At 43.6% G+C, this 24,898-nt stretch overlaps 1 protein-coding gene across 1 annotated transcript in view; it reads right to left on the bottom strand.

Moving 5' to 3' along the window:
• Positions 1–24,898, bottom strand: part of TMEM132D (transmembrane protein 132D) — an 834,368-nt gene that overhangs the window by 626,381 nt on the left and 183,089 nt on the right. Inside the window, exon 2 of the mRNA XM_012465905.2 lies at positions 7,421–8,309. Coding sequence (XP_012321328.1) covers positions 7,421–8,309 — 889 coding nt within the window. The remainder of the gene's footprint in view (positions 1–7,420; positions 8,310–24,898) is intronic.

The raw sequence follows: 24,898 nt of genomic DNA, 5'->3' as shown, positions 1-24,898 counted from the left end.
AGATAACTCACTGCATTCACAGGCTAAAGAGAAAGATCATGTGATTATGTCAACTGGCATAGGAAAGGAACTTTGCCTACTTTTCAATAAGGTTGTTTTTTTTTTTTTTTTTTCTTGTAAATTTGCTTAAGTTCCTTGTAGATTCTGCATATTAGATCTTTGTCAGATGGACAGATTGAAAAATGTTCTCTCATTCTGGGTATATACCCAAAGGAATATAAATCATTCTATTATAAAGATACATGCATGCATATGTTCATTCCAGCACTATTCACACTATTCACAATAGCAAAGACATAGAATCAACCCAAATACCCATCAATGGTAGACTGGAATAAAGAAAAAATGGTACATATGCATCATGGCATACTATGCAGCCATAACAAGGAACAAGATTCTGTCCTTTGCAGGGACATGGATGAAGCTGGAAGCCATTATCCTTAGCAAACTAACAAAGGAACAGAAAACTAAACACTACATGTTCTCACTTAGAAGTGGGAGCCGAACAACGAGAACACATGGACACAGAGAGGGAAACAACATTCACTGGGGCCTGTTAGGGGAGAGCAGTGGGGAGAGAGCATTGGGAAAAAGAATCAATGCATACAGGGCTTAATACCTAGGTGATGGGTTGATGGGTGCAGTCAACCACCGTGGCAACGCGTTTACTTATGAAACAAACCTGTACATCCTGCACATGTACCCTGGAACTAACAAAAAATAACAGTGATAAAACTTGACAAAATATACAGCAAGTTTTTTTTTTTTTTTGAGACGGAGTCTCGCTCTGTCGCCAGGCTGGAGTGCAGTGGCGTGATCTCTGCTCACTGCAACCTCTGCCTCCCAGGTTCAAGCCATTCTCTTGCCTCAGCCTCCCAAGTAGCTGGGACTACAGGCATGCGCCACCACATCTGGCTAATTTTTGTATATTTAGTACAGATGGGGTTTCACCATAGCCAGGATGGTCTTGTTCTCCTGACCTTGTGATTTGCCAGCCTCGGCCTCCCAAAGTGCTGGGATTACAGGCGTGAGCCACCACGCCCGGCCATACAGCAAGTTTTGATTTAAAAAAAATCTCTTAGTAAACTAAGAAGGAAAGAGAACTTTCTCAACTTGATAAATAACATAAACAAAAAGCCTATGGGCGACATTGCACTGAACGGTGAGAAAGCAGATGCTGCTCACTAAGAGGAGGAAGGAGGCAAGGCCAGCCCTTCTCACCATGACTATTTTACGTTGTACTGGAGCCAAATGAAAGAGCTCTCAATAGCCAGAGTGGGAAATCTGAGCAACAAAATACATAAAATAATATTGGATTATAACCCAAAGTATATAATAAATATCCAGGTGTTCTCATTAAAATAAGTACATGATTGAATAAATACATAAATGAGGGAAACTAAGCAAATGTCACCTGCAGAATTCTCAGTAACTTACAAAGCTGTATTACCCTCAAGAGGGTGAAGTATGACTCCCCGCTTTACAATTGTGAGCTGGGCATAAACACTTCCTTCCAGAGCATATGGGAGAAAAGGACCTTTACAGTGGAGAGACCTGAGGAGCCCAGCCTCAGCCCGGTGCTGGTGAGGGGGGATAGGTGGTCCGGGAAGTGACCATGTCCCTGGGATATGGCAACCTTGGGACCTTGCAATCAACACAATAGCCCTCAGCATTAGCACTGTAGTCAAGTTCATTCAAGCAAAGCTATCTTCAGTGAGGAATTTCCCCTGCAGACACCATGAGGATTTCGATTTTACCTGTCCTCAGACTCTTTGCTCATTATAATAGTAAAAAACACACCCCTGGGTGGAGATTTAAGACGCTAATGAGCCTGCGACGTATGAACAAGCTTGTACAGCTACTGTGCATGTGCACCCAGAAGAACCCCCCCAAACATGCTTCCGAGTAACACCTCTTACCACCTGCTTGTGAATCATCGTGTAAGGCTCCCATAAAGAGTCTCCCTCGTGCCAGCTTTGCTGTCTCATCCTTAGGGCAGCCCGCCCTGAATCCTCTCTCTCCGGTGTACTATCTATTCTGAACTTAACTTTCAAAATATTATTTTCTTTTGCAATAAATTGCTCTATGCTGCATCTCCTTTGCTGTGTGTCTCTTGTTTAAGTTATTTTAAACTAAAAAGACAAGAACTGAGGTCTCACGGCAGCCATCAGCCCTGGAGTGAACATCAACAGCAGTGAGTCGTGTGGGCTGCATGCGCCCTTGATGTGATGAACACGGCACTTTGCCTCTGTGGTTTCCTCCCCCAGGCCCAGGACCCCGGTGCAATCAGGAGAAAGAGCATCAGACAAATCCCAGTTGAAGGACATTCCTCAAAACAGCTGACCAGTGAGTCTCAAAATGGTCATGCCACCAAAACCAAAGAACGTCTAAGAAATGGTTGCAGCTAGAGGAGTGTTAGAGTGGACGAGACTGAGTAGTCTGCACCTGCAACAGTCACTGAGTCTTGGCCAATGCCAGCCACCGTACCTCAACCACTCGTACACACTGAGTATTCAAACTGTGTTCAAACAAGGCAAACGCCAAGCTGTGAGCAATCCAGTTGCTTTGGCACCTCACCTCCGATTTCTGTACATCATTTTACATACGTGTGTTCTGACCACGAGGCACCCCTGGGGTCTCTCTCAATCTGCTGTGATTCTGGGGCCTGCCTGGTTGACGGATCATTCATCGCTCAGTTTAACTCCTGCAAATTTAATTCTGCTGAAGTTTTTCTTTGAACAGGAGTTCCAGGAGACACAACCACTACATGTAATGCAGTCTCCTGGATGGGATCCTGGAATAGCCAAGGGGGGAGTGGATAATAACTAAGGAAGTTTGAATACAGTATGGACTTCAGCTAATAATCATGTGTCAATATGGGTGCATTAATTGGGATAAATGTAGCCCACGAACATAAGGTATTAATAAAAGAGGGACATAAGGGAACACCGCAATACATTCACAAGTTTTTTGTAAAGGTAAATAACTTCTGAAATTAAAAGTCTGCATTAGGAGAAATACCTAATGCAGATGACAGGATGATGGATGCAGCAAACCACCATGGCACGTGTATGCCTATGTAACAAACCTGCACATTCTGCACGTGTACCCCAGAACTTAAAGTATAATTTTTAAAAAAAAAGCCTGTCTGCCTCTCACTCTTCTACTTCAAGCAGCTCCATTAATCCCCACGAGGCGACAAGGGGTGGTGCAATCCCAGGCACAGACCAGATGTCACTGGACACTGGTATAATGTGAAAACACCAACATCCATCCTCTTTGTAACAGTGCCCCAGTCTTCACAAGAGGACAGTGCTTCATCTCATGGATGCGTTCTTAGTGAAAGGTAATTTGAGGAACCATTTTGTTTCATGGAAGCCACATCTGGTCCGTCTCCCACCCCTGGCACAGCCAGCTAGTAGAGAGGGGACCCAGCAGGGGCTGCATGGAGGTCTCTGCAGCTTATGTGCATATAACCAGGAGAACTATTGAAGGAATCCACTGTGAGGACGGGAGAGAGTTGCTGAGAGGCTGCTATGTCCACGCTCAGTCTCCAACCTCCATCAGACTCTGCATGGCCAAGCCGGGTCCCATGATATCCACCCAGTAAATCCTTCTATTTATTATTTTTCTTAAATTATCTGGAACGTGATTTATGACCTGCAACTTAGAATATCATTGGATACACCAGGGCATGTTTTACCTGAAACAGAAGAAGAAGAAATCCTATTCTGGGCCAACAGGTTCAGAGGTTACATCATTCACGTGGATGAAGCTCACAGGGTCAATCTCAAACCACCATATTATTTCCTAACAAGCTTCAAATCTTCTGCATATCTGGCTACCCAAACCACCAAAGAATATCCTCTGAGCCTCATCAATTCCAGGCTCACTCTGCCCATGGGCAAACACTCGTATTTTATTCTCCTGCTGTCTCCTTTCTCAGTGTCACCTTTGCAAGAATATCTCCTCAATAATGTCTTATTCCGACCTGGTCTTAAATCCAATCCCAGTGCTAGGCAGACAGCGCTGAACAAATTCTTGAGCACTTAAAACTGCAGAGACCTCGGTAAAGTGCACATATCGGTTAATAATCAGCAATTCGTTCATTCATTCAAGAAATTTAAGGCTGTCCATGCCTTTAAGAACAGCCCCTGTTCTGAGCCTGTTCCGCGGCTCTAGGACCCCCGGCTGATAGTTCTGGGCTGTTAGGTAACCAAGGGATTGCTACCTGTGTACTCAGTTCCAGCCTTCCATTCAGATCTGAAGACCAGAGCGCTTTTGAAACAGACTCCTGCGGCAAAAAGGAATAGAAGAATAACCAGTGAGGAGGTGAGAGCAGCAGCCCCGGTTCTTATCTTCCTCCAGGCCCATGATGGGTAAGCAGAGACTGGGATGCACCTGAGCCTCCCTCTCCATTGGGGAAGGACATGGGAGAACGTGTGGTGAGAAGAACACGGAAGAAAGAGTTCCAGTGCCGTGGGGTGCTTCCGTTGTTCACTTGAAGGAAAACATTTTCTGGGATTAAACGGGATGGTTAGATGTCTCAGGAATGAAAGAAAGCGTGTGGCTTTTCTTTCCCTGCAGATGTTCACCCTTTGGAAGATGGAAGCGGCAGGATAGAACAGAGCTTGTAAGATGACAAACAGCCCTACCTGGGCTTCCTTGTTCTTAAAGAGTGAAACACACACGCAGATACACACGCATACAAATACACACGCAGGGAGAAGCTAACTCCTGCGCTTCAGTGACTCCTGTGCTCCAGCCCCCGCACACCCGTGTTCACAGGCACGCGCCGGGGAGGTGGACAGTGGGTGGTCAGTCGCTATCAATAAAGAGCTCAAACCACAGCTGCTCCATCGGCCCTGATTTGCAAATGTACATGAAGCATATTTGCAAATGTCCCTCCCGTCGATGGCAGTTAGTCTGGCCCCCTCTCACTGCAGTCATCCTTGAGTGGCCGTGGATGTCCAGCTGGTACCTGACCTATGAAACAGGAGCCCAATGCTGGGCCGTGCTAGCGCTTTCAACACAGAGTATCTAGAAACACAGTCACAATTGGGAGAAAAGCTCCCAGGGATATTTGGCTGGATCCTTCAGAGTTATTTATAGCAGATGGTCAGACAGAACAGACGCACCCCAATTCTAAATATCTGGAAGCTATGCTGGATTAGTGTCAAATTGACTTCATTTAAGAAGATATATAATATTATTATCTTCTAATTATAGGAATTCAAGTTAAAGGATAATAATCTTGCCAGGTCCAAGTTGACCTCCAGCTGTTTACATAAATGCACGAGATTCATCCATAATCAGAGCATTTTAAATATGCAGTAAGCACATTATTAATGCAGCCTCTTGAAGAAGCAGTGTAGCCTCTTACCGACGTAAACACACATTAGTGAAACATTTCCTTCGTTGTTGTCTAATCTGCAAGATTGATATTTTAAATCGAATTGACCTGTCTAATTGATGGGCTCTGAACATAAATTCTTTTGCTGTGCTTCCCAACTTTTCCAAAGTTTGACTCGTGAGCACAGCCACCAAATTTAGAAGCTTCAAATACATTTGCTTCTGAATTCGCTGAGACTCGGAACCTCGTGTTGTCCAGCCCAGCAAAGCGAATTTCCCTTGGTTTTGTTACAAATTGCCAAAGATAAAAGCCACGCTTGGACCCTAATGGATATGTTTAGTGTGTAATAAAGTCATGAGACACAAAGCTTTTTGTGAAATTCAATACTACGCACATCACTGCTTCCACACACACGCACGCACACACACACACCCACACACACAAGCTGCATGTGGATCTCATCTCCTGAGAATCAAAGCTTCAGGGGATTGCAGTTTTTAATCCTGGGTTCAGAAAATCAACAGTCAGTCATTGGCAAACCTAAAAGATGGCAGACAGTTTGAAACCGTGTAAGAACAAGGCTCCCCTATTCAAACCTTTTGTTTCTACCACCAAAATATTTCTCTATATAGGCAGCCATCCTCACAAAAAATACTATGTAAGACTGTTGAACCCAGAAAAGGAAAACATAAAGCTAGCAGACCCCACTGAGGACCTGAGGCCAGCTGGATCTAGATGTGATTTCCAGAGGGACAGAAGCGAAAGCTAATGAAGGCTCGGCCTCGCAGATGTGCTCCTGTGCCCTAAATCCCCGCGGCTAATCCCCGAATGGCACATCCAACCAGGCCAAAGGTTTTTACCTTCCAGGACTTAGCCAAGTTCAGTCATTAGGTGCATGGCCATTAGGTTCTGTTTCTTTCATTAAAAATCAAAAAGGCATTTCTAATACTAGATCACAATCAAATAAATTTAAATGTGCAAGGTAAAATCAAAACAATTATTTATTTTCTTGAACTTATCCACCCTTTAAACATAAAGAAAGGAAAGAAAGAAGGAAAGAATGAAGGAAAGGAAGAAAGAGAGAAAGAAAGGAAGGAAAAGATAGAGAAAGCAATTCCATATGAAGGGGGATAGAGAACTGGTCATTACTGGATGAACTTTATAAACCCAGATGTGAAATATGTCTTACACACAGCTGCGCTCCTAATTTCAGGAGTCCCAGCACACGTTTTATTACACTACGCATCAGGTCAAATTGTTGAGTTATGTAGCAGTGTTAGGACATTTCTAATAATCAATCACACTTATACTAAACAGCTGTTATAATCAAACTTGCCTGGGTTGAAAATAAAACTAAACCTATGTAATGAAAACACAATCAAGCCAAGGCAAGCAGCTTCTCTCATACATTATATTCCAAAGTGAAAACTAGCCCGTGTTTATTCTAAAGTACACAGAGCTTATTTTAAATGTCTTGTCTTTGGTATATTCTTATATAAGAAACTCAACCAATTCTACTGTAGATTCTTCACACATTATGCTCATTTATTTTTTTGAACACTGAGTTCTATTTCCAGGGAGAAACAAAATGATAACTTTGAGGTTGGTACCATATTATACTTAGAACTTAGATCTCTGGAATAGATTTTGAGTTGGCAAAACCGCGTTCCCTATCCTTTCTGACAACTGTTGCAATTTCATTTGCAGCCTCATTTCAGCTGTGAGGCATTTAACTCTCCAGTTCTGAAATGGCTTCTCGGATAACTTTAGCATTCCCAAAACTTGCTGAGAATACCCTAAACTAAGGCAAAAGGCATAACATCAGCAGCCCCCTGGCTGCCCCGTCGATGGCCTGGAAAATCTATTAATACAAATATTCTCACAACTGAATTGCCAACCTGGAAAGATCAGACTGGTCTCTGGATTTCCCAGTGCAGGTGGGGTTTGTAAAGATGGGAAGGCCGGCTCTGCTTTGGTGAGCGATAACAGCTCTTCCGGTCAAATAGTTTCTCAAAAACGCCAGCTGATGGGCGAGCGGGTACAGACAGACATTGGGAAAGGACTTACCTCAAGGTGAAGCGATCTTCAGTGGCATTTCTGGAGATGGAAACGGGGAACGTCAGCACATCTCCCTGCCTGACCGTCTTTGGTATGTAGTGGATTGCCACGCTGTTGTCCAGGCGCAGCTCTCTCAGGGAAGGTTTCCTGTGCGTCTGGTAAAGGAAGATGCTCCCAATCCTCTGCAACGGGGGTCCGGAGTCGTCGAGGTCACTGTGGCCTGTCCGAATCCCATTGCTTTTCCTCGCCTCTTCCCTGACACAGTCCCCTCTCTCACCCCCTGGGTGCACGGTGTAGTAGAGCTCCACGGGAGTCCCCTCCGGGGGGTCCACGGGCCTCCTCCTCCCGGCCACCGCCGTCGGGGCGCTGAACCAGCTGGACAGGAGCTCCAGCTCGGCCACACACAGCCCCAGGTCCCCCTGCAGCCGGCAGCTGCCCCGTACCTCTCTGGTCTCTCGGAAAGCAAAGACCCTCAGGCACGGCAGCTTCTCCCCGGCGCTGCGGTCGTCCCAGTCCCTGCCCACGACGTGGAACAGAACCTGCACTTTGGGCCGGCTCAGGTAGACTTGATCCCGCAGGATGTGGGCTTTCAGTTTCCAGTTAAGAGAAAATTTGTTGGTGAATCCAAATGGGTTGGAAGGTAGCATTAAATCCTGAGGCACCACCTGCTCGATGGAGAAAGGCCCGTAGCTGGCATTCAGAACAGGCAGCCTCTTGGATTTGTAAATCAGAAATGACTCCACCCGGGACTGCAGGCTGGAGTTCCTCATGATATCCTGGTTGGCCTCCTTCAGGAAGAAGGAGACGTCGGCGTTGTTGATGTGGTAGGTCACGGGGAGGTAGGTGGGCAGCAAGGAAAACCTCTGGATGCTCTCAAGGATCCCTCGACCTTCCGTCACTGTCGGGAGGGAATTGGAGCACAGGTGTTAGTGATGCTGAGGTCCCGTTACCAGTATTTCAGACATCTGCGTGCCCCCTTCATAACAGGTGACCCTGCCTTCATGCCAGTCATGCAATCCCTTACCCAAACCCCTTCCTCGGATCAACTCTTTTCATAGTAATATATTTGTTTTAAAAGAAATAAACACCACCAACGTAGGTAGAAAACCAGTATCATTTAACCCATAAAGAAGTTGAACATGCAAATAAAATTCAAATACAATTTTAAAATTTCAACTGCTGGTCATGGTGCTTTTATGGATTATTGTAAAGACTTGCTCTTTTTTGATAAAAGGAGAGAAGGGCAAGTACTAGAAAGCTGTCACAAACACACCAGCATCCACGAAACTGTCACAAACACACCAGCATCCACAAAAGCTGCCACAAGCACACCAGCACCCACGAAAGCTGCCACAAACACACCAGCACCCACGAAAGCTGCCACAAACACACCAGCACCCACGAAACTGTCACAAACACACCAGCACCCGCGAAACTGTCACAAACACACCAGCACCCGCGAAACTGTCACAAACACACCAGCATCCACGGAACTGTCACAAACACACCAGCATCCACGGAACTGTCACAAACACACCAGCATCCATGAAAGCTGCCACAAACACACCAGCACCCACGAAAGCTGCCACAAGCACACCAGCAGCCAGAAAAGCTGCCACAAACACACCAGCACCTGCGAAACTGTCACAAACACACCAGCACCCACAAAACTGTCACAAACACACCAGCACCCATGAAAGCTGCCACAAACACACCAGCACCCGCGAAACTGTCACAAACACACCAGCATCCGTGGAACTGTCAAACACACCAGCATCCACGAAACTGTCACAAACACACCAGCATCCACGAAGCTGCCACAAACACACCAGCACCCACGAAAGCTGCCACAAGCACACCAGCACCCACGAAAGCTGCCACAAACACACCAGCACCCACGAAAGCTGCCACAAGCACACCAGCACCCACGAAAGCTGCCACAAACACGCCAGCACCCGCAAAACTGTCACAAACACACCAGCACCCATGAAACTGTCACAAACACACCAGCACCCGCGGAACTGTCACAAAAACACCAGCATCCACAAAAGCTGCCACAAACACACCAGCATCCACGAAAGCTGCCACAAGCACACCAGCAGCCACAAAAGCTGCCACAAACACACCAGCACCCGCGAAACTGTCACAAACACACCAGCATCCACGAAAGCTGCCACAAACACGCCAGCACCCACAAAACTGTCACAAACACACCAGCATCCACGGAACTGTCACAAACACATCAGCATCCACGAAACTGTCACAAACACACCAGCATCCACAAAAGCTGCCACAAACACGCCAGCACCCACGAAACTGTCACAAACACGCCAGCACCTGCAAAACTGTCACAAACACACCAGCATCCACGAAACTGTCACAAACACACCAGCATCCACAAAAGCTGCCACAAACACACCAGCACCCACGAAAGCTGCCACAAACACACCGGCACCCACGAAAGCTGCCACAAGCACACCAGCATCCACAAAAGCTGCCACAAACACATCAGCACCCGCGAAACTGTCACAAACACACCAGCATCCACGTAACTGTCACAAACACACCAGCACCCGCAAAACTGTCACAAACACACCAGCATCCACGGAACTGTCACAAACACACCAGCATCCATGAAACTGTCACAAACACACCAGCATCCACGAAAGCTGCCACAAACATGCCAGCACCCACGAAACTGTCACAAACACGCCAGCACCCACAAAACTGTCACAAACATGCCAGTATCCATGAAAGCTGCCACAAGCACACCAGCACCCACGAAAGCTGCCACAAGCACACCAGCAGCCACAAAAGCTGCCACAAGCACGCCAGCATCCACGAAAGCAGCCACAAGCACACCAGCACCCACAAAAGCTGCCACAAGCACACCAGCACCCATGAAACTGTCACAAACACACCAGCATCCACGAAAGCTGCTACAAACACACCAGCACCCATGAAAGTGTCACAAACATATCAGCATCCACGAAACTGTCACAAACACACCAGTACCCACGAAAGCTGCCACAAGCACACCAGCACTCACAAAAGCTGCCACAAACACACCAGCACCCATGAAACTGCCACAAGCACACCAGCACCCACAAAAGCTGCCACAAACACACCAGCACCCACGAAACTGCCACAAGCACACCAGCACCCACAAAAGGTGCCACAAACACACCAGCACCCACGAAACTGCCACAAGCACACCAGCACCCACGAAAACTGCCACAAGCACACCAGCAGCCACAAAAGCTGCCACAAGCACGCCAGCATCCACAAAAGCAGCCACAAGCACACCAGCACCCACAAAAGCTGCCACAAGCACACCAGCACCCATGAAACTGTCACAAACACACCAGCATCCACGAAAGCTGCTACAAACACACCAGCACCCATGAAAGTGTCACAAACACATCAGCATCCACAAAACTGTCACAAACACACCAGCACCCACGAAAGTGTCACAAACACATCAGCATCCATGAAACTGTCACAAACACACCAGCACCCACGAAAGCTGCCACAAGCACACCAGCACCCACAAAAACTGCCACAAACACACCAGCACCCACGAAATTGCCACAAGCACACCAGCATCTATGGAGACGCATCTTCCCAGTGACACAACACAGGCTGAGACTGGAAACAAGAAAAACTTTCCCAATGCGTGGACTGCTGCTACGTCCACATTCCACCTGATATTCTTTCATGTTCCCATACACACATGCTGCATTTAAGGACATGTCCAATGGGAAATGGTAACAGACTTGGGGCAAAAATAAATTCAGATGAGCAATCATAAATCATACGGACAGTGTACATCCCTCCCTTGGAGTTAAGGTGAGAGATGCCAAGAAAAGACCTTGGAAGGATATATTGGGAGGGGCCCTACAGAAACAGGTGAGATGGTGTGACTGCAGCACCAGCATGTCAGGGCCAAGCATATAAAGCACGTACTCCCAGTCATCTGTGCAACGCTGGACCCTAGAACCTAGGAAGCAGGGGCGGCACCTCACTTCCACCCCAGCCACATCCTGCGGACACGACGCTGTCACCAAGGAACGAAAACACTGCTCATTTTCCCGCACTGAACTCATCTCTCCCTCAGGGGGAGGAAAATCCAAAATGTGATTTTACAGGTGGCCTTACATTCTGTAAGAAAAACGCAGGCAGAGCAATTGCATAATCCAAAGAACATGGAAACTATTGGCTCCGAGAACACTGACTTTCTAGGCAAAGCTCCACAGTTAGGCTGCAGCCCTTCTCGTCGGTCACCGTGTAATTATCTTTGATTACTCAGACACTCATTGTGTCATCTTTCTCAGAAGCCCACGGGAACACACATTCCAAAGCATGATGCCCACCCAAGTCAGGACCCCTCTTGGGTGTCGTCTGCCAGCAGCTGAGGGAGCACAGAGCTTGGAGGCAGGGGTCCTGCTCCTGGCCTTGTGAGACCATGAGTGGGTCCCTGACCCTCATCATTTCCCGTGGAGCCATCAGAGGGGGCTGATTGGAGCACTGTAGCCTCAGCCCAGCTGTGACACCGCAGGGTGTCAAGCTGCATCCAATTTAACTTTTAGAAAGAAGTTCAGCTCACGCATTCAACTTGAGTTTACAGAAAGCTCTGGATGAAAAAATCTCCCCATTCAGCGGCATTACCAAACTCAGAGCAGGCTGAGCTTCAGTTTAAACAATCACGGCTTGTCTTGGATGGAACCATTTGAGACTGCTTATAAGCGGGAACGGTCTGCACTCACCCAAGTGACAATTTCCTAGGGTTCAATGTCATAAATAGGGATTTTTGTTTTCAAAAATGAAAATATAGATATAAAAAGGGACTCTATGCCTTAAAAAGATTACATGTTTCAACTTTATGGAAATCATTCCTAATTTATATTTTCTCTAAACTGGTATTTTCACATGTGAGTTACGGTAAAACAAAGAAGTAGGAGACACTTTTCACCCCCTCTCTGGGTGCCCCTCCCCAGCGGCCCGGCCACATTTCTGTGACCTCTCTGGCTGCATTATAAAAGTCATTTTTCTGGGATCCTTTCCTTGACTGTATGATTCTGGGTTATGTTCGCCAGCTGTGTTTTTCTGTAGCATCCCCAACTTCCTTTATCAAAAAACATTATGCTTTGCTGCAATTCTCTATGCACTCCAGGGTGTGATATGCCAGGGAGCAGAAATGACATGCAGGGCTTTTTCTCCACTGTATTCACAGTCTTCAACAGAGTGCCTGGTAAACACCAGGTACTCAATAAATATTCGATAAACACGTGAATGAATGATTCAACAAGTGGATTATGCTTCTTACGTTACAAAGAGCAGATTCTGTTTTTACATTAGGATGTTATTTACCATCCTTTTCACTTCCATCACTGTAACCAGAATTCTGGATTCCCCTTTTTTTTGAGGCAGAGTCTCTCTCTGTCACCCAGGCTGGAATGTGCAGTGGCGCGATCTCGGCTCACTGCAACCTCCGCCTCCCGGGTTCAAGCGATTCTCCTGCCTCAGCTTCTCATGTAGCTGAGACTACAGGCGCCCACCACCACGCCCGGCTAATTTTTATATTTTTAGTAGAGACAGGGTTTTGCCATGTTGGCCAGGCTGGTCTTGAACTCCTGACCTCAAGTGATCCACCCACCTCGGCCTCCCAAAGTGCTGGGATTACAGGCGTGAGTCACAGTGCCTGGCCAGAATCTTGGGTCCTCTTATCCCATTAAGAGCTCCATGTAATCCTGGTGATAAGGGACTAAAGAAGACGGGCCTCTCTGTGCAACGAGACCCCTATGAGAACCACACCAATGACACAGAGTCTGCTATTGTTAAAAACACATCTTGGCACCACTCAGAACAAGTACCTTGAGCGGCCTCAGCACCCTCTTGTCATTCGTGCTAGAAACAGCCCAAACCAGACAACCAAATCACAGATGGTTACACGTTAATACCAGACACCAAGGCTCCGTGAACTTCCCTGTTGAACATCTGACCCCGACTACTTGAGGACACAAAACTTAACTGAGCAACTAATTACACATCCCAAGGGCAAAGACACCTGGTCCACTGACTTTATTCAGGAAAGCAGTAAGGCGACCCGGGGTCACTGTGAGCAGCATTCGAAGGGAAGTAACTTCTTAGCTTCATTCCACAAATGCTCTATGCGTCGTTTTGCCTGGTATCTAACCTAAATGTTTATTGATTAAAATTACTCCACCTTGACCTGAAGCTAGGGTTACTTCCTTTCTTTTCTTAAATAATACCACAAAAATAATGCCAGTTATGTTCCACAGTGCACAGAATGAACAAAATAACACTCATCCTCTCATCCTTGCAGGAGTGCTTACCATCACTACAGGACACTGTTCTTATTTAACATAAAAATTAGCAAAATGTTAAATAACAAAGAGGCTAGACACAGAAAATCGCAGTTAATAATTCACTAAGGAAAAAATTACTTAATTGGGTGCCATGGTTGTAATACTTATTTGAGGGAGAGTGACATGTTCACATCTTGAAGCAACTGAGTGGTCTGGGAAAAGTTTCATATTAATTTCAACGCTTTTCAAAGAATCACTTTTCCCCTGAATAATATCTTTTTAAAAAATATGGGAAAGAAGGCAATTTGAGCACCAGACTATTTTCCCCTATGTGGACCCAAAGGCAATAACTAATAGAATATGGTAATAGGCCAAAAAAAATCTACATCCATGCTGAAAATTAGGTACAGCCTGTATGCCATGAACTGCAGGAATCAACGCGGAGTCACAAGGGACTCCAATACCTCACACAGAAAACAGAATGATTAGGACTGCCAGGTAAAACACAAACACCTAAGTATGTTTTGATTTCCAGTGAACAGAAATATTACATAGGGGCATCCTTATAATTAAAAATAAATGTTTAAAAATGGTGTTTCTCTGAAATTCAAATGTAACTTGGCATCTGGTGTTTTCATTTTCCAAATCCAGCAATCTTCAGCATGGCATTGCCATAGAAAGAGAAGAGTTGTCAGCTACGTAGATATCTTTAAGATATCTGCTATCTATGCAGCTGACAACTGATATCTACCATGATATTTGTAAGAGCAAAGGCCATGGGCCGTGTAGGTGCTGCCGCACCTGACAATATTCCCAAGGCTGGGAGTCCAGCTCTACCATCAGCTGAATCGAGAGACCCAAGCGTAGGGGTGGCTGTGCCGCACAGAAAGCCCTAAAACATCAGGGCATGTTGCTGACGCTCTTCTCCCCTAACAGAGGCAGTGATGGGGGCAGGAGGTCTGACAGAGCCACGCCTTGCTCCTGATGAGCCCAAACCTAAAACCACTTACAGGAAACCAGTGCCCATGCGGCCCCTTCACCCAACTCACAGAAGGCACCTTGTAGCAAGGAACCTCCCCTGCTGGGCATGTCAACACCCCAGTGCATCCTCACTGTCCCCCGGGGCTGCCGGGTCATAGGGTAACATGCTATGCCAATGCAAAAAAGGCTGCCCTCAGTGAAGGATACGTAAATAAACAAAAACAAAAGGAGAACAGGACCTACCAATAAACGCTGCCAAGTAACAGAAGGAAATTCAGAAAGACATTCCAGAAGTAGAGGAATAACATACCTTTGAAGAGTATTTACCATAGAATATTGAAGTATCTTTTATATAAAATGACTTTTGAGCTCACAGTCATCAAGAAAAGCAGAGCCTTTGTTTTGTAATGAAATAAGACTGAGATGGAAGAAGATCCCTCAGTATTAAAAGTAAGGAATTTAAAATGGTTTCAGATGCAATAACACAGATTTTAAAAATGCAAAATATTGAACTGTTCTTATGAGAAGGGGAGCTTTTGAAGCTTTCCCTACAGCTAAACAGAAAAGGCCAAGAAATGGAAATGATCAGTAAGAGCCTGTAACCATGTGAGACGCACATTAGATGTTCAATATTCAGATGATGGAGCTCCTAATGAAGACACCAGGAAAACACAAAAGCAGCAGCATTAAAAGGCAAAAAAGAAAAGAAAACATTCCCAGGTTTATAGACATACACATATTCAAAGTAGATCATTATATTTCACTGATTCCAGAGAAAACGTGAAACACCACCTTTTAGATATTTCTTAAAGACATATTAACATCAAGGGTAAAAACATTTATTTAAAAGCAAAATTTAAAAAGCGAAAAATCAGATTGGCTTCATTTGCATCCACTGTACAAAATTAGATATTAAAAAACAGTGATAAACATTCACAGAAATATGATGAAGAATGTTCCAATTGAACAATTATTTACCCAGACAATTTTTCTGGTAATTGTGAGGGCAACAGAAAGATACAAAAGTATACCGTATCTACCGCTCTTGAAAAATCACTGAAGCGTATTATCCAGGCCATCAGAAGGTTAATCAAAGTGTAGTACTCAAGAATAGGAAAATCTTGTTAAATGAGAAACAGATGAGCACTGAGAACATTTAAGTGTAGAAGACATTCAGACAGAGTTTTGAATACAGGCGAAACCCCACAAATCGAAAATAGTAATAAAAAGAATTCAGAATCCAAACACTGTAATTTAAAATTTATAAACTTAGAAATGCCAATAGACCTAGGGAGCAAAAAAAAAGGTGAAGTGGACTAAATCTGTATCTTCATGAGAGACAGCAGTAGATATGGCTTTATTTTTGTCAATGGTAACCAAATAAAGACATGTCCAACTATACTTTTCTGATAACTTAAATTTTGGCTTTTATATTTATAGATTAGTGGGAAGAACTGAGGAGAGAGAAAAGAAACAATTTACTGAGTAATCTATTGAATACACATATAAAAAAAGAAAACAAAATATAACAGAAAAACAAATTTATTAGTTATGATATTATATGTAAGTGGCTTAGATTCTCCCATTAAAAGATTAAGACTCTCAAGCTGGCTCAAAAGTTGAAAGTAAAAAATGGTAAGCTCTGAACTATCTCTAAGAGAACTCAAATAAATTGACTGAAATATTTTAAAAATAAATAAATAAACAAAAAATACAGGTATAGATATTCTATAGAGAAAGAAAACTGGGGTCACAACTTTAAAAAAAAAAAGTAAAATTCAAGGTAAAAATAAGTAATTGAATTAAAGGTGTTAATTTTAATAAAAGACATTCCCGGTGCATAAATTGTTGTAGATATTTTATGTAGACATATATGGCCCCCAAATTAATGTAACAAAAACTCTTAAAATTACAAGAAGAAATTGATAGTAATGAAAATTTGCTTAAATGTTTTACCTACCTCCTTTTCCAGGCTCTGACTTATGAAGCATAGAAAAGTAAATAATGACATGAAGATATAAGTAACTAATGCTATTCTAATCTCTATGGAGAACACACTCACATCCAGTGTTCATGGAACCTTTCCATAAACTAATCATATATAAGTCCACAAGGAAATAATAATAAAAATATTACAGAAAAAGTTTAAATTATATTCATGACTGTATACACTAAAATATAAATTAATAACAACAGCAAAACAGAAATACTGCTATCTACTTGGGAAGAGAAACCCAACTACTTAACAGTTATTGGATCAAAATGGAAATAAAACTTTCCATTATACTATATTTACAAGCTACTAATAATGGTAATACTACAAATTCAAACATACATGAAGCAGCCAAAGATGTAGTCAAAAGCAAATTCATAATCTCCAATAGTCATTATTAAACAGTGAAATTGATAAACAATGAAATTGATAAACTAAATACACAAAAGAAGAAACCCAAAACAAAATGTAAATGAAGATCTCTAAAGAAACATTGATAAAAACAAACGAAGGAAAATAATAATGCAAAACAACAAAATTAAGAACTAAATCAAAGAAATGCTGCATTAGGAAAAAATATATATAATATTATAGAATATATGTATAATAGACACTGTAATAATATAACATATTGTAATATATAACAATATTATATATGTGTATATAATAATACATGTATATATAACATATATGTATATCTCTATATATAGGTAAGAGTGTTAAAAACGAAAAAATCCTTTGGGAGGCCGAGGCGGGTGGATCACGAGGTCAAGAGATCGAGACCATCCTGGTCAACATTGTGAAACCCCGTCTCTACTAATACAAAAAAAAAATTAGCTGGGCATGGTGGCGCGTGCCTGTAATCCCAGCTACTCAGGAAGCTGAGGCAGGAGAATTGCCTGAACCCAGGAGGCGGAGGTTGTGGTGAGCCGAGATCGCGCCATTGCACTCCAGCCTGGGTAACGAGAGTGAAACTCCGTCTCAAAAAAAAAAAAAAAGAAAAAATCATGCATTTATAGTAATAGATTGTTAAATATGAACAAATTATGCATTTATATAGTCTCTCATACAAAAATGTCCATAAAATAAAAAGAAGGGAAAGAAAAAGAAAAAGCTTGTGTAATTCTAGAAAGCAAGTAAAAGCTGAAATCCAAAGATTCATATGAAATTCTAAAAGACACACAGCAGACAGAATAAATCGGCCCCACGGAGGGGCTGTTTGGTAACTGCATTCTCAATCTTTCTATAGAATCTCTTATTTTTGTCTGCTTTGTCAGTTTCTGAGGGGAAAAAAAAAAAGTGTTGAAATTGTCCCCAATACAAAAGGTAACGTTCTTCTATTTCAAACAGTTGACTCAGATGTGTCGTCAATATGCTGGACAGTATGTAAGTATCTTCACCATTACATTTTCTTTGTGTATTTTGTCTCTAGTTTTTAAAAAAACGTTCCGTTTGTCTTTTTAAATCCTTTTAACTTTGAATAGCACTATTTTTTCTGAGATGAAACGAGTTAGCCCTTCTGTTTTTCCTTTTTTTCTTTTTTGTTCTTTTCCTTTTTGGCCTTTGTGACAATTTCTTGCTATATTTTGTCATTTTTATTTTCATGTATTCTGTGTAACTTCTCTTTCATGTCAGTATCTAAACAGATATTGATTGTGGGCTTTTGCTTTATTCATATGTTTAGAGTTATTTCTTCTATCTTATCTAACACTTTATCACAAATTTGTGTTGTTAGTTTTTCAAAATTTTTTCTCTCTGGTTGGGTTGATTGAGTTTTACATACTCTGTGTTTTCTTTCTCGTGGTTGTAAATGCTGCATTAGTTATTTATTTGCAAGGAAAATATGCAATCAAATTGGCCAATAAATCAAATTGGCTAATGAATACGCAGAAAATATACAAATTTGAAAAGACCTAATATTCTTGGAAGAATGTTCTGGAATTTCTATTCAGTAAGTCCAAATAAAGAACTTTGACCTTACTCATCTCCCTTAAAACTCATTGAAAACAACAACAGCATCTTACATGGAGAAAAGCCAGTCCTCAATAAAACAAGAATGTGGAACAAAACCCAAAATTGCAAAGAATATCCAACTTCACGTGAATTGAGCAGCCTTCCTCAAGAGTGGGTAAGGGGCTCCTTCCAGACAAGATGGGTCCAAACATGCTTAGAAAGTCAAAACCCAGTGGTGGGCCAGATGCCCCACAAAATGCTGAGGCCCGGGACCCTGACTGGCCTCGGTGAGAGGACCAGAGGTGAAGAGAGGCAGGGACTGAGGGGGAACCGTCCGCAGCAGACGGCAGCACAGAGAGACCTTCCGTGAGCCACCCCAAGTCCTGTGAGCTCCAGACTGAGAAGTATGCCTCTAGGAACTTGAGCAGGAGGTGTTCAGGACCACAGACCACATTCAAGTTCCCACTCATCTTGGCACACTTCCCTTCCTCCTTCCAAGCCCCACCCAAAGATTAACAATAAACGGTCAGACCTATTACCTTCCACCCAACTCCCAGCCCATTCTCCGCTGACGACCTGCACTTCATTCAGAAGGCAGAATCCATCAAAAGGAACCCTTATCTTCCTCTCCCTAAATCTACCATCTACTTACAAACTTCAAACACTCTTTGCCTCTTATGATAAAGTCTGTTTCTTTTAAAGACCAACCCTTAAGTTCCAACCATTTGTCCCCTATCAAGCTTCAGCATGTTGTGTTGCCCAGGCTGGGGTGCAGTGGCACAATCACAGCTCACTGCAGCCTTGACCTCCTGGGCCCAAGCAGTCCTCTCATGTCAGCCTCACAGGTAGCTGAGACTACAGGTGCACACCACCAGACTCAACTGATTATTTTTGTATTTTGTAGAAACAGAGTCTCTCTCTGTTGCCAAGGCTAGTCTCAATCTCCTGGGTTCAAGCAATTCTCCCACACTGGCCTCCCAAAATGCTGAAATTACACACATGAGCCACTATGCCTGGCTCACCTACCATTTATACACACACACACACACACACGCACACACAAATAGATATCTCCCTATTCAAACACACACACACACACTCCATTACACACATAGGTATATATACACTTTTATAAAGAGACATGTATATAGAGATGTTGGTGGGAGTGTAAATTAGTTCAACCATTGTGGAAGACAGTGTGGCGATTCCTCAAGGACCTAGAAATAGAAATTCCATTTGACCCAGCAATCCCATTAGTGGGTATATATCCAGAGGATTATAAATCATTCTACTATAAGGACACATGCACACGAATGTTCATTGCAGCACTGTTTATAATAGCAAAGACCTGGAACCAACCCAAATGTCCATCGATGATAGACTGGAGACTGGACAGGGAAAATGTGGCACATATACACCATGGAATACTATGCAGCCATAAAAAACGATGAGTTCGTGTCCTTTGTAGGGACATGGATGAACCTGTAAACCATCATTCTCAGCAAACTGACACAAGAACAGAAAATCAAACACCGCATGTTCTCACTCATAGGTGGGTGTTGAACAATGAGAACACATGGACACAGGGAGGGGAGCATCACACACTGGGGTGTGTTGGGGAAAATAGGGGAGGGACAGCGGGTGGTGGGGAGTTGGGGAGAGATAGCATGGGGAGAAATGCCAGATATAGGTGATGGGGAGGAAGGCAGCAAATCACACTGCCATGTGTGTACCTATGCAACAATCCTGCCTGTTCTTCACATGTGCCCCAAAACCTAAAATGCAGTAAAAAAAGAGACATCTATATAGAGAGATGTGTATATTTACATCAGTGATGATAAACTGCTCTTCGCAAATATGTGTGTATGTGTGCATGCACACATACAAGTCACTCTATGGTCACTATGCCAGGCAGAATGTCTATCTATTTTGAGAAATATCTTCCCTAAAATATCCAAGTCCCAATTACTAAAACCTGTGACTATGTTATCTACATGGCTAAAAGGGACTTGGCAGATGAGATTAAGGTAAACATTTTGAGATGTGGAGATTGTCCTGGTGACATGATTTGGCTGTGTCCCCACCCAAATCTCACCTTGAATTGTAGCTCCCACCATCCCCACGTGTTGTTGGAGGGACCTGGTGGGAGTTAATTGAATCATGGGGGCGGTCTTTCCCATGCTGTTCTCGTGCCAGTGAATAAGTCTCACAAGATCTGACGGTTTTATACCTGTCTCCCTGCACAAGTTCTCTTCTCTCTTGTCTACCACCATGTGAGACAAGACTTTCACCTTCCACCATGATTGTGAGGCCCCCCCCAGCCACGTGGAACTGTGAGTCCATTAAACCTTTTTTTTTTTTTTTTTTTTAATAAATTACCCAGTCTCAGGTATGTTAAAATGGACTAATATACCAGGACTACCTGGGTAGGCCGGGTAGGCCGGATGTAATCACAGGGTCCTTATGAAAAGGTGTCAATGAGTCAGAGAGGTGAGGTGATGATGCTGCCTGTTGGTTTTGAGGATGAAGGAAGGGGCCATGGGCCAAGGAATATAGGCGTCCTCTAGAAACCACAGAAGGCAGGGAAATTCTTCCCTGAAGCCTATAGAAGGAATGCCACCCTGAGGATCAACTTTAAACTCCTGGCCTTATTCAATTTCTGTTTTAATAATTGGAAGTGTCATTTCTGATATTCTATTTTGTGTTCTTTCTTTTGCAGATAAGGAAACTGAACATCAAAGGAATTTACAACTCAACCAAGTCTGCACGATTAGTAAGTGCCTGTGCTGGGACTGGACCATGGGTCTAAACCTCTAGTGTGCAGGAGCTGGTACACATAGACACACACAAGCTGACTCTGTGAATCTCCTTTCAGCTCCACGTTCAGCGACTTCAGCTGGGTAGCTCCAAATCAGCCACGCAAAGCATTGACTTGACACACGCTGGCCTTACTTCACTGCTGAAACACTTAAACGTGTGGTTTTAGAGATTTCAGCAGGGAGTCTGTCTGCATTTTCATACCTTGAGTGATACAGGACAGTGGCATTTTATCACAGCTCCTGAAAGGTACACGGTGCCTAACAGCATAGTCAGGGGCCAGGGCAGCACCCCTCTGCAGAGACCTCCGCGGGAGAAGCTCTCCAGCGCACAGAATAATTTGTTATAGGGAGCATTTTAGACACCATGAAGTTGTCTTAAAAGCAAGACACATTTCTGTCTTTATCTATGCATGGTGTCATTCCCAACGCAGATATTTGTGCCAGATGCAGTGCTGAGGCAGGGCAAACGGAATTCAACAGGAAGAGCCTGATCATCACCCTCAAGAAGTTGGCATTAGGGTGAGGGGGACCGATTACATATCAGCAAAGAAATAAATACCTGTCATATAATTTCATAAAACTGTAAGTGTGAAATTAAACTGTAAGGACCAGGTGCAGTGGCTCATGCCTGTAATCCCGGCACTTTGGGAGGCCGAGGCTGGCAGATCACTTGAGGTCAGTCGTTCGAAACCAGCCTGGCCAATGTGGTGAAACCTCATCTGTATTAAAAACACAAAAATTAGCCGGACGTGGTGGCACGCGCCTGTAATCCCAGCTAGTCAGGAGGCTGAGGCAGGAGAATCACTAGAACCCGGGAGGCGGAGGTTGCAGTGTGCCGTGGCACTAGTGCCCTCCAGCCTGAGCAAGACAGCAAGACCCCAGCTCAAAAACAGAAAAAAGACAAAGAAAACAGGGTTAGAGAATACAAAGTTATCTAGCCAATCAAATGAGTTGAAGACCAATTTGAGACAAGGAAAGGGGAGTGAAACGTTCCCATACACACTAATCCGATTTAGCCTTTGTGAGTCCTTACCCTTCCACAGCTAAATATAAAGCCTGGAAATTTCAGCGGAAACTCAGACACCCTCCATGAAGGAATCTCAACCTCAGCACCACTGAAGACCAGCCTTGGTTGTGGGGGCGTCCTGTCCCTTGCTGAATGTTTATCAGCCCCCCGACCTCTGCCTCGGTGCCACCAGCTGCCATCCCCAACCCAGCTGTCACAACCACAAGTGTCTCCAGACCTTGCCAAGTGTCCCCTCCAGACAGAGACAGGTAAGCACAGCGCACCCATTTAACTAGGAATTTCAGAATAAAAAACAAATACTTTGTAGTGTATGTCCCCAGTATTCCATGGAACGTTATTTTTTATCCGAAAATCACATTTTACAGGACGTCGTGTATTTTTATTTGCTACATCTGGCAATCCAAGTTAGGGAGCAAAACTACTCCAGTTGAGAGCTGGTGCTTCAGTTTCATGGTTGAGGAGACAGCACACACTCCATGGATACATGGAGAAACCACATCAAATGTGCCAACCATGCAGATCAGACAGGGAGCAAGTGTATCCGAACTTCCAGAGCAAGTGAGTGTGGAAGACCCACTCAAATGAGACTGTGGAGGCCAGGCGCTATTACACCGGACTCTCAGAATGGAAATAAAAGTCATGCCAAGCTCATAGTGATATATTTTTTCCTTACAAAATTGACCAAGAGTTTTTCAATGCCAATGACCCACACGGGTGTGAGTTTCCTAACAGCAATACTCTCATATGGAACTCAAGAAGAATCACGATCGGGGCCAGATTTCTGGGAGATGATTTGACAATACCTGAAAGAGGCTTGAAAGTTCCTGTCTCTCTGCCCCATCCATTGTATATCTAAGAACCTATTCTGAGGAAATACAGAAATACTCTGAAAAAGGTAGAAGAATGTTCAGTGCAGTGCCAGCCACAAAGCTGGAAAATCAGCTACAAACTATCCACAGAAAGGCTATGTAACCACGTATTAGAACAGGCAAGGAAATGATCTACAAGTTTCATCTTATCAGACTAAGAAACTCTGTTCAGCCTCCTCGTAGCTACCACCTTCTCCTCAGATTCCAAATGTCTTTGCCTTGCACCGTGGAAGTAAAAGCAAATGTTCCCCAAGGAAGACATCGCAGAATGTTGGGTTCACCAGAGAGTGCCTCCTTTCTCCTGACTCTCGGCTTTTCCTGTCTGCCTGCAAAGCTCTCTAACGCCTTTTTGCATGTTTTTTCTTGTTGTCGTATTCTTCAGCTTTTCAGCTTGTTCTCAGTAGGAGGCTTGACCTAGTGGCCTGAAGCAGATATCATATAAATTATCACTGACTGAAAAAAAAGAGGATGTTTAGCTTTTAACACAAAATGTATACCATACTTCATAGAATCTCAATCCTGTTAATTTTAAAGTAAACCCTTTTTATGTACCCCTAAGAGGCTGAGCTATGATACAAAAATTGTAATCTCTCAGAATTTTTACTTTATACTCGTTGAAAATGTATTTTAAAAGCATTTACATATAGAAGTGCTGAAAACATAAACATTTATGACCAGCCCTCACAAATGAACTGAATCCCAAGTAATTTCAGAACAAAAGAAATGTGAAGACTCCATCAATTTTCAGACATAGTCTAACTTCAGAGATAACACAGATGAAAACAAAGTCTCAGAATCAATGAAATGTACACAGTATATCCACAGAAAGGAGAAACTGGAGAGGCCGCAGAACAAAGTCTAGTGAGGGAGTGCAGTTTGGACGCAGAGCGCTGACTTTATTTTGTCTGCAGCCTAATGATGCGTAAGCCCCTCCCCGTCCTCACCTCCATCAGGCACTCAGTATGCAGTGAAAGAACTTCATTAAGCAGCTTGATATTAAAACTAGTAGAGTGTTACATCTCATAATTTTTTAAATGACTCATATTAATGTTTAATTGTTTAGGGATTTAACAGCTTAAAGAAATTCACAAAACAACTTATTTTCCTTCCCCATTTTCTGAGGGCAAAGTCATTTTGAGGGATGCAATCAACACCTCATAGTTCTGAACGAATGTAAAAGAGACAGAGAGAAAGGAAAGGGGAGGAGAAGGAGGAGGAGCATGAGCAGAGGAGACACAAGGGACAAACCACACAGCAGAAATGACAGCAAGCTGCCAGCTTCCCCAGGCGAGGTTCACGCTGAGGTCCAAGGCAGACTCAGCATTAGGGAAAGGTCAGAGGTGCGTGTCATTTCACGGGTGGTTCAGAGGAGAGTTTATTTACCACGAGAGAATTAAGGAAAAAATCTGTGTTTCGGTGAAAAACGATGCACACCTTACTAGGTCTTTCAGTTCTTATTCTATGGGAGTTTTTCTTTTCTTTTTTGCGGGGGGAACAGAGTCTTGTTCTGTCACCC

This window comes from Aotus nancymaae, unplaced genomic scaffold (genome assembly GCF_030222135.1).
Source record: "Aotus nancymaae isolate 86718 unplaced genomic scaffold, 86718_ANA_hifiasm-v0.15.2.pri h1tg000021l, whole genome shotgun sequence".
In the NCBI taxonomy this organism is placed as follows: domain Eukaryota; kingdom Metazoa; phylum Chordata; class Mammalia; order Primates; family Aotidae; genus Aotus; species Aotus nancymaae.
This window is presented reverse-complemented; position numbering and strand designations above follow the sequence as displayed.